We start from the raw sequence: 15,110 nt of genomic DNA, 5'->3' as shown, positions 1-15,110 counted from the left end.
GGGGAAGAACTTCCAGGAATTCTTTGTAGAGTAAGAATAGAGTTTGACTTCTCATCCTGACATTCTCAGAAACGGAATAAAAGTCTAACTACATTCACGTAATGTTTGCTACCTCAGAATGGCCACACCTAGACATTGAGAAAAAGGCATTGTATGTTTTGACTCAAAATGCCTCAGCCACTTACCACACTCCTTTTCTAGCCTGAGAGTGGGTTTTGAATTACAGCCGTGATGTGAGTAAGTACAGCTGGTATGATGTGATGGTAGCTTCGCCATTACTCACCATCTTTGCACATGTCAGCATCTCCTTCCACACAGTCTGAGTCCCTATGTCACGTGGCCTTCTGCATGGGACAGCTTTGAGAACTCCTTCCGTGATGTTGCACTGACTCCTAATACTATTCAGTGTTTGTTCTGGTGTGCTCTCACTGGATACAACATCACCTGGAGCTCAGTTAGTGATAGTTGGTCTTCAAGTTGTCACCACCATTTGAGAGTCTCCAGGGGCTGGTCCCTCCTCAGCCTAAGTCAGGTCACGCTATCTGCTGCCTGGATGAAACTGGGTCTCATAAACTCCATTCCTCACCAGTTCCCAGGCTGATTGGACAGAATCTAAGGTGGAGATGAATGGCCACACAAGCTTCTAAGTGTAAGATTGTTTAGAAAGCACGGATATCTCTCAGCACCATGAAGATTTCTAGGAACTAGACATCAGAAATTGTTTTATGATGCTGTCTTATCTGATGATAGGAAAAAGGACAGAATGACCTTCTTGCAGCTTGAGAGGTATAGAGGTGATTGCTGGGCTCAATGCAGACATTTTCTCTCCTTTTCTCTTAGTTGGCTATAACATTGCTTGGGTTCATTTTTGGAATAGTAATTATTTTAACATGCTTACAATTTATCCCATTCTAATCAGCTACAGTTTTTTCATTGTCTCTATTCACTTGAAGTAATAGCATTATAAATCACCAGTCAACAAAAATATTTATCAAGCCCCTGATCAACACTGGGCACTGTCCATTGTGAAATAGGAAAACAAAAACAGGGATAATATGCTATTCCTGTCTTTATTTGGTTTTATGATGCAGTTGGGAGAAAATAAATAAGCAATTGGAAAGCTAAATAAAGAGAGATAAGCTATAGCCATTCAGAATTGCAGTATAAGAAATTTCAAAAGATAGTAGTGATTAATGATCAAGTAATTGGCAGAGATAAGTCCAAACTGAGTTCCGGGGAGGAAAAGTTATTTGTGTCTAAATGACAATAGGAAGAAGAGAGTCTGAACTCCTGTTCTTTCAGCCATGCATTCTCTTCGGTCATCCAAGAAATATATATAGAGAGATAGACTGCTCATTGTGTGCCAAGAAAAAGTTCCCGCCTTCGTGAACCTTATATTTTACCAAAGGACAGATAAATAGATGATTGGCTGGTCAGGTAATAAATAAACACGATATTATACAGTGTGTCTGGTGATGGTGAGTGGAATGAAGAAAAGCCATACAAAGAGCTGGAGAATGAAGAGGGGACACTGTTCTAGGTGGGTGGCGTGGGGAAAGACCCTAAGGTCGCTTCAGAGGGTAACATTGGAGCAGAGTCCTGAAAGGAAGTGAGGAAGTGATATCTGAGAAGAGTGTTTCAGAGAGAGGGCACATCAGACACAGAGATCCTTGGCATATGCAGGGCCTGGCTTGCAGGAGACCCCGGGTGGCCAGAATGGGGACAGAGGAGAGCGGAGGGACGGCAGATCAAGCTGGAAGCCAGATTCTTAGGGCTTCCTCACCCAAGGGAAGTGTTTGGATTTTATTGAGTGAGGTAGGCAGCTACTGGAGAATTCAGAACAGAGAGAGCTCTTTACAAAGAGCTGCTGGATGGAGACAAGGCCATGGGAGGAAGGAGATAGCTGCAGCTGCTCAGGGAAGATGTGACCATGGTCAGGCCCAGAGCGGTAGCTGTGGAGATGCCGAGGAGGGGACACTTTGGGATATTTTGGCTCAAATATCCCTATCACTGCCCCCGCACATGATCGGTGCACGTGGGGACATTTCTGTGGTGTGGCTCTGGGGAAATAGGTGTGTTCACAGGTTGCTGGTGGTATTTTGCAAACTGGCACAACCCTTTTGGAGAGGAATTTGATGATATCTGACAGAACTACATATCCATTTATCTTCTGATCCAGCGGTCCTTGTAGGAATTTAACCTGAAGGTTACACCTCCAACAATATAAAGATACATCTGTTATTTGTTGCAACGTCATTTGTAAAAATATTAGGAACAATCTAAATACCCTCACACAGGGATCCCTGGGTGGTGCAGCGGTTTGGCGCCTGCCTTTGGCCCAGGGCGCGATCCTGGAGACCTGGGATCAAATCCCACGTCAGGCTCCCGGTGCATGGAGCCTGCTTCTCCCTCTGCCTGTGTCTCTGCCTCTCTCTCTCTCTCTCTCTCTCTCTCTGTGTGTGTGTGTGTGTGACTATCATAAATAAATAAAAATTAAATAAATAAATACCCTCACACAAGAAAGTGGTTGGATCAACTATGGTATATCTGAATTCTAGGCAGTTTAAAAAAAAAAAAAAAGAATGCACACAGTCTCCCTGAAAAGACATGGAGAGATTTCCAGACTATATTATCAAGCCAAAAAAAACAAAGTGCAAAAGAGTATTTAGGGCATGCTACCTTTTATGTAGAAAGAAGAGGATATAAGAGTGTACATGTCTTCTCACTTTGGCAGGAAGGATGAATCCATTAACTAATATTTATTTGATTGTTCATCCACAGGAGTCGGGTGCAAAGAGGGGGTAAAAAGGATGGGGAGTGGGAATGGGAGGGAAGTGACATTTCTCTGAACATTGCTTTTTGTGTAATTGTGACGTTCAGAACTGCATTAGTGTTTCCCATGTTTAAAAGATAAACAAATAAAGCAAGGATGTGGATAAAACCCCAAGTGAAATACAAACAGTAACAAATAAACCTAGCTGCAAAACAAATAACATAAGCACACTGAGGAGATGGAGAAAATAGGGGCAGCCTGGGTAGCTCAGAGGTTTAGTGCCACCTTCAGCCCAGGGCATGATCCTGGAGACCTGGGATTGAGTCCCACGTCGGGCTCCCTGCATGGAGCCTGCTTCTCCCTCTGCCTGTGTCTCTGCCTCTCTTTCTCTGTGTCTCTCATGAATAAATAAAAATCTTAAGAAAACACACACACAAAAGCTGCTGGAACATGTTCATCTTTAACTCTCTTCATGTTCCCTAGGCAATAGATGTTAGAGTTCCCATTGTGCAGATGAGAATGCTGAGGCTCAGCTGTAAATGGTGCATCAGGGTGATTCACGAAGGCTTAAAGGACAGGCATGCAGGGAATGACAGACAGTGACAGAATCGGAGGGGAGAACCCCACCTGGCTTATGCAGAAGGGAGCCAAGTAACATGAGCCTATACTTTGTAGCAACCATTTCAAGAATTCTCTAGGAGAGCCCCTCTTGGCAACAGCCAGATCCAGTGCAGAGTGGAAGGTTTGTGCCATTTCCAAGTAACTTAACCAAGAAGAGTGTTTTTCTACTTTTTTTTTTTTTTTTTAACATTTTATTTTTTTTTTTAATTTTTTTTTTAATTTTTATTTATTTATGATAGTCACAGAGAGAGAGAGAGAGAGGCAGAGACATAGGCAGAGGGAGAAGCAGGCTCCATGCACCGGGAGCCTGATGTGGGATTCGATCCCGGGTCTCCAGGATCGCGCCCTGGGCCAAAGGCAAGCGCCAAACCACTGCGCCACCCAGGGATCCCAGTGTTTTTCTACTTTTATGGTAGCATGCTCTAAGAGCAAATGAAAAAGGTCACAATGTGTCAGGTTAGCCATGTGAGGCCTGCCCGGCATTCTAATGAAAAGCCTACTGCTCTTCCCCTTTACTTCTGGAACCCAACCATTTATCCGTGTCTCTACTCCCAGAGTCCTTAGATTAAATAGACACTCTTAAGGATTCTGTCTGTTGAGGAAGAACGCGTAGTGATCCTTCAAAAACACAGGTTTTAAAGGGAAATGGGAACCAGGCCGAAGGATAAGTCTTAGTGTGTCTCAGGCCTGCTGCCTGACTTCCTGTTAACTGTCCTCTGATTTCTTCATGTTCTGGGCCCCTGGGCCAAGGTGGCTTTTCTTTTTTTCTTTTTTCAAGATTTTATTTATTCATGAGAGACACAGAGAGAGAGTCAGAGACATAGGCAGAGGGAGAAGCAGGCTCCCTGCAGGGAGCCCAGCGTGGGACTCAATCCCGGGACTCCGGGATCACTACCTAAGCAGAAGGTGGACGCTCAACCACTAAGCCACCCAGGTGTCCAAGGTGGCTTTTCATTGATGGTCTAATCTACTGAAAAGGACCTCAGTGATCCTCTCTCAGCAAACTGTTGGCTTCATCTAGAGCACTGAGTAGCCTGGTCCCCAAGGGGACATTTCCTTCTCCTATACTGTGTTTTTGACAAGTCACAGGGTACGTGGTTGTTTCTGTCAGAACACTTGCTGTTCTACATTCTGTGTTTAAATGACATTATTTGGCTGTTATATCCCATTGGTAACTAATATGGTATTATTACATTGGTACTAATGGGGTTTTAACATTGCCTGCCATTCTCTGAGGAATATTCTGGAGATTCCCTTAGAGGAGCGGACAACTTAAGTCCTATTACAAGCCAGGTAATTAAATTCCCCCTGCTTCCTTCTTAATATTACTTCAATTGGATTCAAGATTGTAGCCCTGGCCTGCATGATTTATTTACCTTTAAAGGTCTAACTGAGAGAATCCAGTCACCCCTCACCGAGAGGATAGCCCAAGAACAGTAGGCAGTTCTATTTTGTTTTCTTAAAAAGAAATTTGTTTGAGATTTCCCTGATATGTCCAAGTTTTTGATGAATCATGCTGTTACAGAGGAAGTTGGACAAGATGCCCAAGATGGAGACACAGGGCTCCTGAGAAGGGCTGGCAAGCCTGATATGATTACAGATGTCAGTTCAGTCTGACCCCTGGGGCTAGCACTGGATCTCTTACCACCTCTGCAGCTACATGTGTGGGGTTGTGAGCCACATGTGTGTTCAGACTACCAAGCGAGTTCCTACCCTCTCTGTCCTTTGCCTCTGGTGGGCCCCACCAGCCTGGTGTTGAGGAGTATGCAATTGCAGCTGGATGGCCTCCTGACTCTGGTTTTTATCACCTATATAACCTAAGGCTGCTCATCATCACTTCCTTCATCTGGAAGATGGGCATGCTGGTGACCCTTACCTTAGTGGCTGTTGTAAGAACCAGTTGATTTATTTCTATGAAAGCATTTCTTAGCGGCAATCACTGCACATGCATTATTTTTTTATAATTGTTTCTAGACCAGATTTTCACACCCATCATCCTACTGCAGCATCCATGCACATTTGTCTTGGGAGTCAAGCCACAGTCAAGAACCAGCAGCTAGTTGGTTCTAGCCAACCACTGGCTAGCAGCACTGGCTATTGACTGTGATCACTTGCCTTTTCCTGTCCTCTCTCTTTCCTAAGTATTCAAAACGTCATGCACTAGAAGAGCCAAATAGTATTTGAACAGCCAAAGCAATCATTGTATCTCAGACCTTATAAAACTCCTCTAGTGGTGTCTAGTGGCCTGCTTGCCATACCCCTAGTTCCCATTCCTGGCCCTGGGTGATAAGTGCCAGGGGTCACCTCACATCGCTTTGCAGATGGGAACAGAGAGGCAAAGGCAGGGGAAGGAAACTGCTTCTAAGTCTCCCTCAGAATCAGACATGGAGCCGGGTATAGACATCTGTCCCCTTAAATCTTTGACTCAGTGCTTCCTTTATGCCTTATATCTGTTCCAGTGACTTCTCCAGCATCCCTGCACATGCTTTCTTGTTTGGCCTGAAGAAGAGAGACGATACTTAAATGCACACAAATGGAGGACATAGACAGTCAGCTAAGCTTGGAGCTGTGCTTATGACTTTGTTTCTTCTCCTTGATCACTTTTCCCTGTCTTTCTAGGACTACAGCATGAAGGAATCTTCCGGGTGTCGGGATCCCAGGTGGAGGTGAATGACATCAAAAACGCCTTTGAGAGAGGTAAGGAAACAGGCTTAAAGATGAGACCAAATGTGTGCCAGGCTCCTGGGGTATTGGCTTCATCCATCCTCCCCAGAGAAGTACCCAGAGGTTACCAAGCCACTTGTTCAGCCTGACACCTACTCTCTTGTAGACAGTCTTCCTCAAGATGTACAGGGAGGTGCCAGGGCACATCCCAGCCTCCTTCGTTAGCCCCATTCATCCTGCCTCTCTCCTGCGGATGATCTGTCGAAACCCAAGAAGTTAACTATGATATCTGGGCGGTTTATGGCTTCATCCAGAACCCTCAGTGGCAGTTAATATCAAGGCTAATGCGCCTGTTCATCGTAGCCCATTTATTATCTTGTGGGCTATTAAGGTAATGGGCAAGCTTTGGCAATTTCCGTCACTGTAATGGATATATATAGTTTCAATTTGAGGTTGGTCCTATCATTAAATCTAATTACATCTGATATGAAATTTTCCATAGGGAGCTCCACCGTGATTGTTCTCCTGTAAGTAGGTGTCCTCTGTTGCAAGCTAGGAGGGGTGAGAGCCAGTCAGAGGGACTAGCCTCCTTGGCCTCATTTTCCTTCCCTAGGGACTCAGTCCCAGCCTGGCTTCATAATTCTTGTGAGAAGGCCAGTTGCAGTCTCCTACCCCAACCCATAGGGAATGTCCCTGAGCTCATTTGGCAGAAGTGAATTTATCCTAATGGACCCTTGTTGCCCTACTCATGGCCACCATGCTGGACAGTGAACTGACAGACTCAGGAGGACTCAGCTCTCTCCTGCCCTACCACTTCTGCTCCATCCTATGTGTTTTTATCTCCCTTGTTCTCTCTTTCCTTTTTGGGGGGCTGCTTATCCTCAGGAGAGGACCCCCTGGCTGGGGACCAGAATGACCATGACATGGACTCCATTGCCGGTGTCCTGAAGCTTTACTTCCGGGGCCTGGAACACCCTCTCTTCCCCAAGGACATCTTCCATGACCTCATGGCCTGCGTCAGTAAGTACATCCTGGCCTCAGACTGGCTTCTAAGCAAGAACACCTTGTCTCAACAGACAAGAAATTTCCATGGGGTCTTTTTTCTCCCATAAGCTTTTCAATAATGGTTTTTTTTTTTTTTTTCTTTTTCATTTTCCTCAGTGAAGTTTCTCCTCCTTGTCTTCAGTCCTTCAGCCCCTGGTAGGGAGGGAGGGAGGATCTTTTCAGTGAGAGGCTAGGACCACAAGTCATCTTTCTGATTTGCCTTAAACTCCTTGCTTTGCTGGGCTTTATTTTTCTTCAATAAAATATGTTTCTATTCATATATAAGGCATAGTCTTTTTCAGTTCTTGGAAGCTCATACATTAGTGCCTGTGCTTTTTATGATATAAAGGGGAAATATTTTTTGCTCATTGCTTTATTTTTTTTATAATTAAGATTAGAATTGATTTTTCATAAGATTGATTGATTGATTTTAAATAGGGGGTACAGAGGGAGAGGGGGAGAGAATCTTAATTAAGCAGGCTCCATACCCAGCATAGAGCGCAATGCGGGGCTAGATCCCATGACCCTAAGGTCATGCCCTGAGCCAAAATCAAGAATCAGACACTGAACCAAGTGAGTCCCTCAGGTGCCCCTGCTTGTTGCTTTAAACATGGTGTGGCTTACCTTCTAGATGTGTCAATATGGGTTCTTTTAGGAAGAAAAGCCCTCTGCACATTTAAATGTAACAATATGATGTTTTCCTAGAAAGAGATAGTCTCTACTTTATCCTTTTCATAGGTTCCTGCCCCTTACTCTCAAATTTGGGGCTTGAAAAGCTAAGGCCATTTAGTTCAGCTCATTATCCTGAAACACCTTCTCTTTTGTTTTCTATGGAAATGTAGATTAATACCAGGTCATCCTGGGAATAGCCCCAATGGAACGGTGGCTCCAGAGGCTGGAGAAGGCAGTGCTGGTCGCTGGGGCTACCAAGAAAGTTCAAGAAACCTTGGCTGCCCAGTTTTCTCCTTGAGACAGGCCTCACCCACTGCTTTCCACTTCTTTTTCATAGAACGGCACTCATAGAATATGACAGTGTCCACATGGCACACTGTAGTAGGGAGGCTGGCCACGATGGAGGCCACCAGCCTTACCTGTAATTGATCCGTCCAAAGCACAAGGGACAGGAATCCTTGGGTCTCCTCCCCAGATATTACAACTTATGCAAGGATCTGCCATCTCTTGCCTCTGGCCACGTTCTGCTCAACCCCACTGCAGATAAGAGAGGGGGAAGATAAGCCAGACCTGTCCAGAGGATGAGGTGATGCATGTGTAGAGCGAGCAGGACAGGACCCACACCACCTGTCTCCCACCCCACATGTAGATCCTCCAAAGCTGGATGTTGAGCTGTCTGCCATAGTAGGTTTTTGGAGGTTGTTTTAATAAGAGAGTGGTAGGTGCTTGGAGAACATCTCCAACCCTTTCTGAACCCAAAGAGCATATTCCTTAAGTCTTGCATCACTAAGCACCTGGAGCCCAGCATGTGCCCTATGGCAGCAGTCCTGCCCCAAGGAGCCACCGAGATGGATCTTCTCGCATAGTGCACCCGTGCTGTGTGGACTTGACCCGGCCGCTGTCTGTGTAGCACCTGCTGATAGGAAGGGTCTCCTGACCATTACTCCTGCGGATCTCAGTTGTGGTGAAGGATAACGCTTGGCTTTCTTCTTTCAGCAATGGACAACCTGCAGGAGAGAGCTCTGCACATCCGGAAAGTCCTCCTCGTCCTGCCCAAAACCACTCTGATTATCATGAGATACCTCTTTGCCTTCCTCCATCAGTGAGTAGACTTCCCAGTGAGCAATTGGATCAGGTGTTGGCTTCAGCCCTTGGATGCCTACATATAGAGCTATGTCAGTTCATCCAGCCCAGTAGATATTTGTGGAGCACCGACAGGGTGCTGGGCACAACTGTAGGCTGTAAGAATAGATGAAAAATTAGAGACAAGAGCCCTATACCATTTAACTCACATTCCAGGGTAGGGACAGACAGATAACAGATATGTCAGATGGGAATAAGTGCTTAGATTAAAAAGAAGAAGAAGAAGAAGAAGAAGAAGAAGAAGAAGAAGAAGAAGAAGAAGCAGCGTAAGTTAAGAAGTAGAGTGCTGAATGGGATCTGAATGGGGGCAGGAATGAAAGAGGGAGAGCCGCTATAGAAAGCTGCTCAGTAAAGGCCTCTCTGAGGAGACCGTGTGAGGGCAGCAGCCTAAATAGAGTGATGTTCACAAGGGATGTTCAAGGCTGTCAGGCCCTGAGAGTCATGGTCATAATGGATTTGGATTTGGGAAGCCACTGGAAGCTTTTAAGCAAAAGAGTGATAAGATCTGATCTCTCTATTTTTTAAGCCCACTGACAGCTCTGAGTAGTTACCATCGAGTCTGTGAAGAGAAGCAGGGACACCTAGGCAGAGGTTAATGTGAGGTCTCAGCCATGGGCACTAGGGACTCAGACAGGGTGGTGGGTGTGGGTCATGAGGAAGGGTGATGAGGTGGGACCGGGTTGGGATTCCATTTCAAGCATAGTGTTAGCGTTGACAGGACTTCCCAATGGGGACGATATAGTGTGAGGAAAGAGAGAAGTTCTGAATGTTTGGCATGAGCAACAAGGAACTAGTGACTCCATTGTGGAGTTGAGGAAGACAAGGTATGGAAGATAGAATTGAGACACCAAGTCAGCCATGTCCATTTGAGATGCCTGTTACGCCTCCAAGGGGAGGTTCTGTGTGGGCAATGGGACATAGGAGCCTGATACTCGGGAGAAACCCAGAGTAGAGATATGAGTCTGGAGTCACCATGTCCTGATATTTTAGCTGGTTACCTAGGGAGTGAAGGTAGCTAGAGAAGAGGTCTGAGGGCTAAAGGGGCCCAGTGCTTGAATGGAGCATGGCTTCCCATCCGAGCCGTGTGTTCTTGCCTAGGGCAGGCGCTGGGTCCCCATAGGCTAGCAGAGGCAACAAGCAAGGACTTGTGGAGCTTACCCCATGGGCACCTTTGTCTTCACGTTGCTTTCCCTGCTGAGGCTCCCTCAACAACTGAGAGCAACGTGAGGGCCAGCTGAGGCCCATAGATGTGTTTCCTTCCAGTCTGCTGTGGCTTGAAAACATTAAAACATTTAAATATGAGAGGATTTTACTTAAAAATATGTAGATTTCCAGCTCCTCTTGAAAACACTATCAGGCCTGGCAATGATGGGCATGCATTCTGCAAGATGGTGGTTCCCTGTGGAGGAAGGACTGCTGCCAGATGAGGCAGGCCCTCCCAGATACTCCCTATACCAAGGCTGAGTTTAGCTGCCTTTGATCATCACTCTTGCTTCCTGGGTTTTCCTCTAGTAGAGAAACATTTTGCTAGTCAATGATTCTATCAAAAGAGAAAATAGAGACCCTAGCTAACACAAATTTCTTTGTCTTCTTAGTCAGTTTGGTCTTTACTTCACAGGCAAACAGATTTCGTGGCCATCTCGTGAGCTTCAGCTTGCTTATGAGTTCATGGTCAGCCTGGCCCTCTAGGCACCTAGGTTAGCAGCCCCTCTGGAGACCTTGCTGGGGCACCCACACCATCCTTCAGCCTTGCTGCTCACCATGCAGAGCAACAGAGTGTCCTGGCTCTGCAGCCTGCCTCCTCCTCATGGCTGTGTCTGCTCCTTCCATCAGCCAAGCCCTGACTAAGCACCACAACTTTGCCTGAGTTCAGAACCCCTCGTGACTCACATAGGGTGTTCATATGCTATGCATTTGGGGCTGATAAAAATAGAAATTCTGCAATGACTCTGGACCCGTTCAGCCCTTTGGGGCCACCAGTCCTTGTCTTCCCTCACTGATAAGACACCTGCCCTCAAAGGAAGCCTGGTCTGCTCCCCCAGGCCAAGAGCATGACGGTGGTGGATAAAAAGGTGGGGGAGCAGGCTGATCCTGGGCATGGGCCTGTTTATAAGCACAGTGGCCTCGTTCTTTGCATTGTCTTCCTACATTGTCTTCCTGCTAAGTGAAGGTGGCGGGGAACTCGTGGGAGAGGAGGAACAATAGAGTGAGCATCATGCAGAGCTGGAGATGGTGGCCACTATTATAAGAAATGTGGGAATTACGCCAATTCAACAATTACTTTTGTTTTGTTTTGCTTTTTCGTCTGGTTAAAAAATGATATATATGCTCATCAAAGTATTTTGGGGGAAAATGCAGCCTTAAGAACTGCAGTGTCTCCTAAAACAATAAATGGAATTGAGGACACCGGTGATAGAGAATACCACATCTGTGGGAAGATGACTGGTCCTAAGTGTACACTTACCAACAGATGTGGCAACAGTTGACAGCTCCTGAGAGAGACTCTGCTGGGCCCAGATTTCGGGACTGCTCTCCTTTGTTGTGTCCTGGGGGGTGTATACTTTATTTCTGGCTATGGTCTTTCTCTTGGGTTGTACACATCCTTAATCTCAAGGAGCCAAAAAACTAATATGTAACAAATTATCCTAAAGTTTAGCAACTTAAAACAAAAAGCAGGGATCCCTGGGTGGCTCTGTGGTTTAGCACCTGCCTTTGGCCTGGGGCGTGATTCCAGAGTCCCCAGATCGAGTCCCACGTCGGGCTCCCGGCATGAAGCCTGCTTCTCCCTCTGCCTGTGTCTCTGCCCCTCTCTCTCTATGTCTGTCATGAATAAATAAATAAAATCTTAAAAAAAAAAAAAAAGCCATTAAGGATCACCTGGGTGGCTCAGTTGGTTAAGTGTCTGCCTTCAGGTTGGGTCATGACTTCAGGGCCCTAGGATAGAGCCCTGAGTCAGGCTCCATGCTCAGCAGGGTGTCTGCTTCTCCCTCTCTCTACTCACATTCTCTCTCTCTGTCTCTCTCAAATAAATAAATGAAATCTTTAGAAAAACAAACAAACCCCAAAAGCATGAATTATTATATCATAGTTTCTGTGGGTCAGGAATGAATAGTGTAGGTGCAGTACAGCAGGGGGGTCTCTGGCTCTAGCTATCTTGGGGTGGCAGTGAGGGTGTTAGGGGCAGTGCTGTAGTCAGCCCTAATGAGGAGGATCTGCTTTCCAAGCTCACTTGTGTGGTATTGGCAGGAATCAGTTCCTTGCAGGTTGCTGGACTAAGGATCTTCCTAGCTGGCCGACTGTTGGCCAGAGGCCTTCGTCAGGTCTTCACCATGTGGGCCTCATCGTAGAGCTGCTCACAACAAAAGAACAGCAGCCGGCTTCCCTCCTAGCCCATGAGTGAGAACACCCAAGAGAGTCCTTGATAACCTAGTCTCAGAAGTGACATCCCATGCCAACTGCCATTTTCCATTTACTATAAGTGAGTCACTGAATCAAGTCCACACTCAAAGGGAGAACGTTACACCAGGTGTGAATACCAGGAGGCAGGGGCCGTGAAGTTCATTTCAGAGGCTGCCTACCACAGCCTGTGTGCTACCCAGTGAGTGTTTGCCCCCCAACAAAGCGTCGGTAGCTCCTCTGTCCACGGCTGACTCTGCTGCTTGCCTTTTGAAACCTGCTTTCTCCACATATCAAACAATATTGTCTTCTAGGCTCTTGATCATCAAGTGAGGTCCACAGAGCAGCTTCATCAGCATCATTTGGGATATTGTTTGAAGTACGGAATCTCAGCCCCTCCTCCCCCAAAGACTTATGAATCAGACTCTATATCTTAACAAGGTCCCCTGACGAGTCTCATGCATATGAAAGTTTGAGAAGCATTGCTCTAAAAAAAAAATAAAAAGAGGGGATCCCTGGGTGGCTCAGTGGTTTAGCACCTGCCTTCGGCTCAGGGCATGATCCTGGAGCCCCCCGATCAAGTCCTGCATCGGGCTCCCTGCGTGGAGCCTGCTCCTCCCTCTGCCTGGGTCTCTGCTTCTCTCTCTCTATCTCTCATGAATGAATAAATAAAATCTTTAAAAAATAAAAATAAAAAGAGTTCCTCAAACACTGCACGAAGGCGTGAATCAGGGCTGCTTTTTTTCCTGTGATTGAGGTGCCCCCAGTGGCTCTACAAAAGTGGAGTCTTCCTCGTAATCTCAACAATCTCCAGGGGCCTCCTAGTTTGGAAAGCTCTGTCTGGACTGTTCTTCTGACTTCACAAGGGGTGTTTTGGCTTCCCCATGCAGATGGACAAGTAGAGTTGTGGTTGGGTTGACTTGGAGATCCAGAGCTGCTCATATACTTATTTATGCACTTATTGCAAATGTGTTTATGAAGCATTTTCTGTGTGCCAGGCCCTGTTTTAGGAGCTGGCCATCTCAGAGTACACCAAGCAGTCCAGATATCTCATGGTGTTCCTTTGGAGTTTATGTTCTATACGAAGGAGACAAGATCAAACTAATAAGTACACATATCCTGTATCAGAGAAAAAGCACTCTAGGGAAAGACAAAGCAGGCCAGGGAACCATAGAGTGCCAGGGATCAGGGTGAGAGTTTGCTTTTCCCGCAGAGAGCCTAATACGGAACTTGATTCCAGGGCCCTGGGATCATGACCCAAGCCAAAGGCAGACGCTCAATCACTGAGCCACCCAGGTGCCCTGAGAGCTCACCCTTTAATATATGGCAGTCAGCAGACACCTCACTAAGCAGGTGACAGCAGGACTTAAAGTAGGAGGAAAACCTGGAGATGATGGTGCCTCAGAAGCCATGTAGAGAAATGTTGGGAGGAGGTCATGAAATCAGAGTTAAAGGTGATGACAGGTCAGCTAAGAAAAGGGCTAAGAATTGTGTTCACAGCAGGGAAAACACCAGTGACCCTGAGGAGTATTGTCCTGATGGAGTGGAAGGGGCCAGACCCTGATGCTGTAGGTTTAGGAGAGAAGGGGTACCACCAAGGGGTGAACAGAATGTGGGGTTCCATGCAGTGGGATGTGTTCAGCCGTAAGCAGTAATGGGGTACAGAGGCATACTGCAACACGGATGCATCTTGCAGACATCCTGCTGAGGAAAGGAGCCAGTCCCAGAAGCCCACATGGTTGTGAGTCCGTTTATCCACAGTGTCCGGAGTGGACAAATTACTGGTGATGGGAGATTGGCAAAGCCAGGGCTGGAGGCCGGGGAGCATGGGGGGGTGGTGGCTGCTAATGGATCTGGAGTTTCCTTTCAGGTGGTGGGGCACTAGGCAATGGTGATGGTTGCACAATGTTGTGAATATGCTAAATGGCACTGAATTGTACACTTTAAAATGGTGAAAATGGTCAGTTTTACAGTATATATATTTTACCACAATAAAGAGGGGGAGGGGAGAAGAGAGAAGTTGTATTAGTCTGTTCTTGCTGCCATAGCAAAATACCACAGACTAGGTGACTTCAACAACAGAAATGCATTTTCTCGTGGTTCGAGAGTCTAAAAGGCCAAGATCAAGGTGCCAGCAGGGCTGGTTTCTGGTGGGGAGTCTTTCCTTGGCTCATGGATGGCCATCTTCACTCTGCGTCCTCCCGAGGCTTTCCTCTGTGCACACACAGGGAGAGCTCTGGGGTCTCTTCCTCTTCCTATAAGGACAGTAGTCCTGTTGGGTTAGGCCCCCACCCTTATGACCTCATTTAACCTTAATTATCTATCTCCTTAAAGGTCCTTTCTCCAAATACAGTCCCACAGGAGTTGGGGGGAGAGTTTCAACACAGGAATTGGGGCGGAAGGGGCACAATTCAGTCCATAACACAGGGGTGGAGATGAATCAGAGAATCAGACAACAGGTATGGACAACTCCCAAATAGTCTCATCATGAAGAGAAAGAGAGAAATGGGACAGTATTTTGACATGGATGTGAGGTTGAGGGTATTTTTTTTCAGGTGGCCAGTATTACTGCATGTCGGTATGCGGGTGGGGATGACCCAGTGGAGAGGAAAAGCTAGTGATGCAAGGGAGATTGCTGGACTAATATTCTGGCTGGAGAAAGAGGATGGAGTTCACTGCAGGGAAAGGAAGGCAGAACACGAGGGCGCAGAAGCAAGTCCTGTGATAGATGCGGGGAGCACGAGGATGCTGACACGCGGCCTTAGAGGTAAGGGGAATGACAGGATGCCTTTGAAGG

General features: G+C 46.6%; 1 protein-coding gene across 8 annotated transcripts in view; it reads left to right on the top strand.

Annotated features, from left to right (window-relative positions):
* SRGAP2 (SLIT-ROBO Rho GTPase activating protein 2) overlaps nucleotides 1–15,110 on the top strand; it is a 238,265-nt gene that overhangs the window by 202,318 nt on the left and 20,837 nt on the right. For all 8 annotated transcript variants that reach the window (XM_041773849.1, XM_041773847.1, XM_041773848.1 and 5 more), the window contains exons 15-17: nucleotides 6,014–6,091; nucleotides 6,944–7,078; nucleotides 8,771–8,876. In XM_041773849.1, coding sequence (XP_041629783.1) covers nucleotides 6,014–6,091; nucleotides 6,944–7,078; nucleotides 8,771–8,876 — 319 coding nt within the window. The remainder of the gene's footprint in view (nucleotides 1–6,013; nucleotides 6,092–6,943; nucleotides 7,079–8,770; nucleotides 8,877–15,110) is intronic.

This window comes from Vulpes lagopus, chromosome 11 (genome assembly GCF_018345385.1).
Source record: "Vulpes lagopus strain Blue_001 chromosome 11, ASM1834538v1, whole genome shotgun sequence".
NCBI lineage: Eukaryota > Metazoa > Chordata > Mammalia > Carnivora > Canidae > Vulpes > Vulpes lagopus.
The sequence above is the reverse complement of the archived record's forward strand: the minus strand, read 5'-3'. Positions and strand labels throughout refer to the sequence as shown.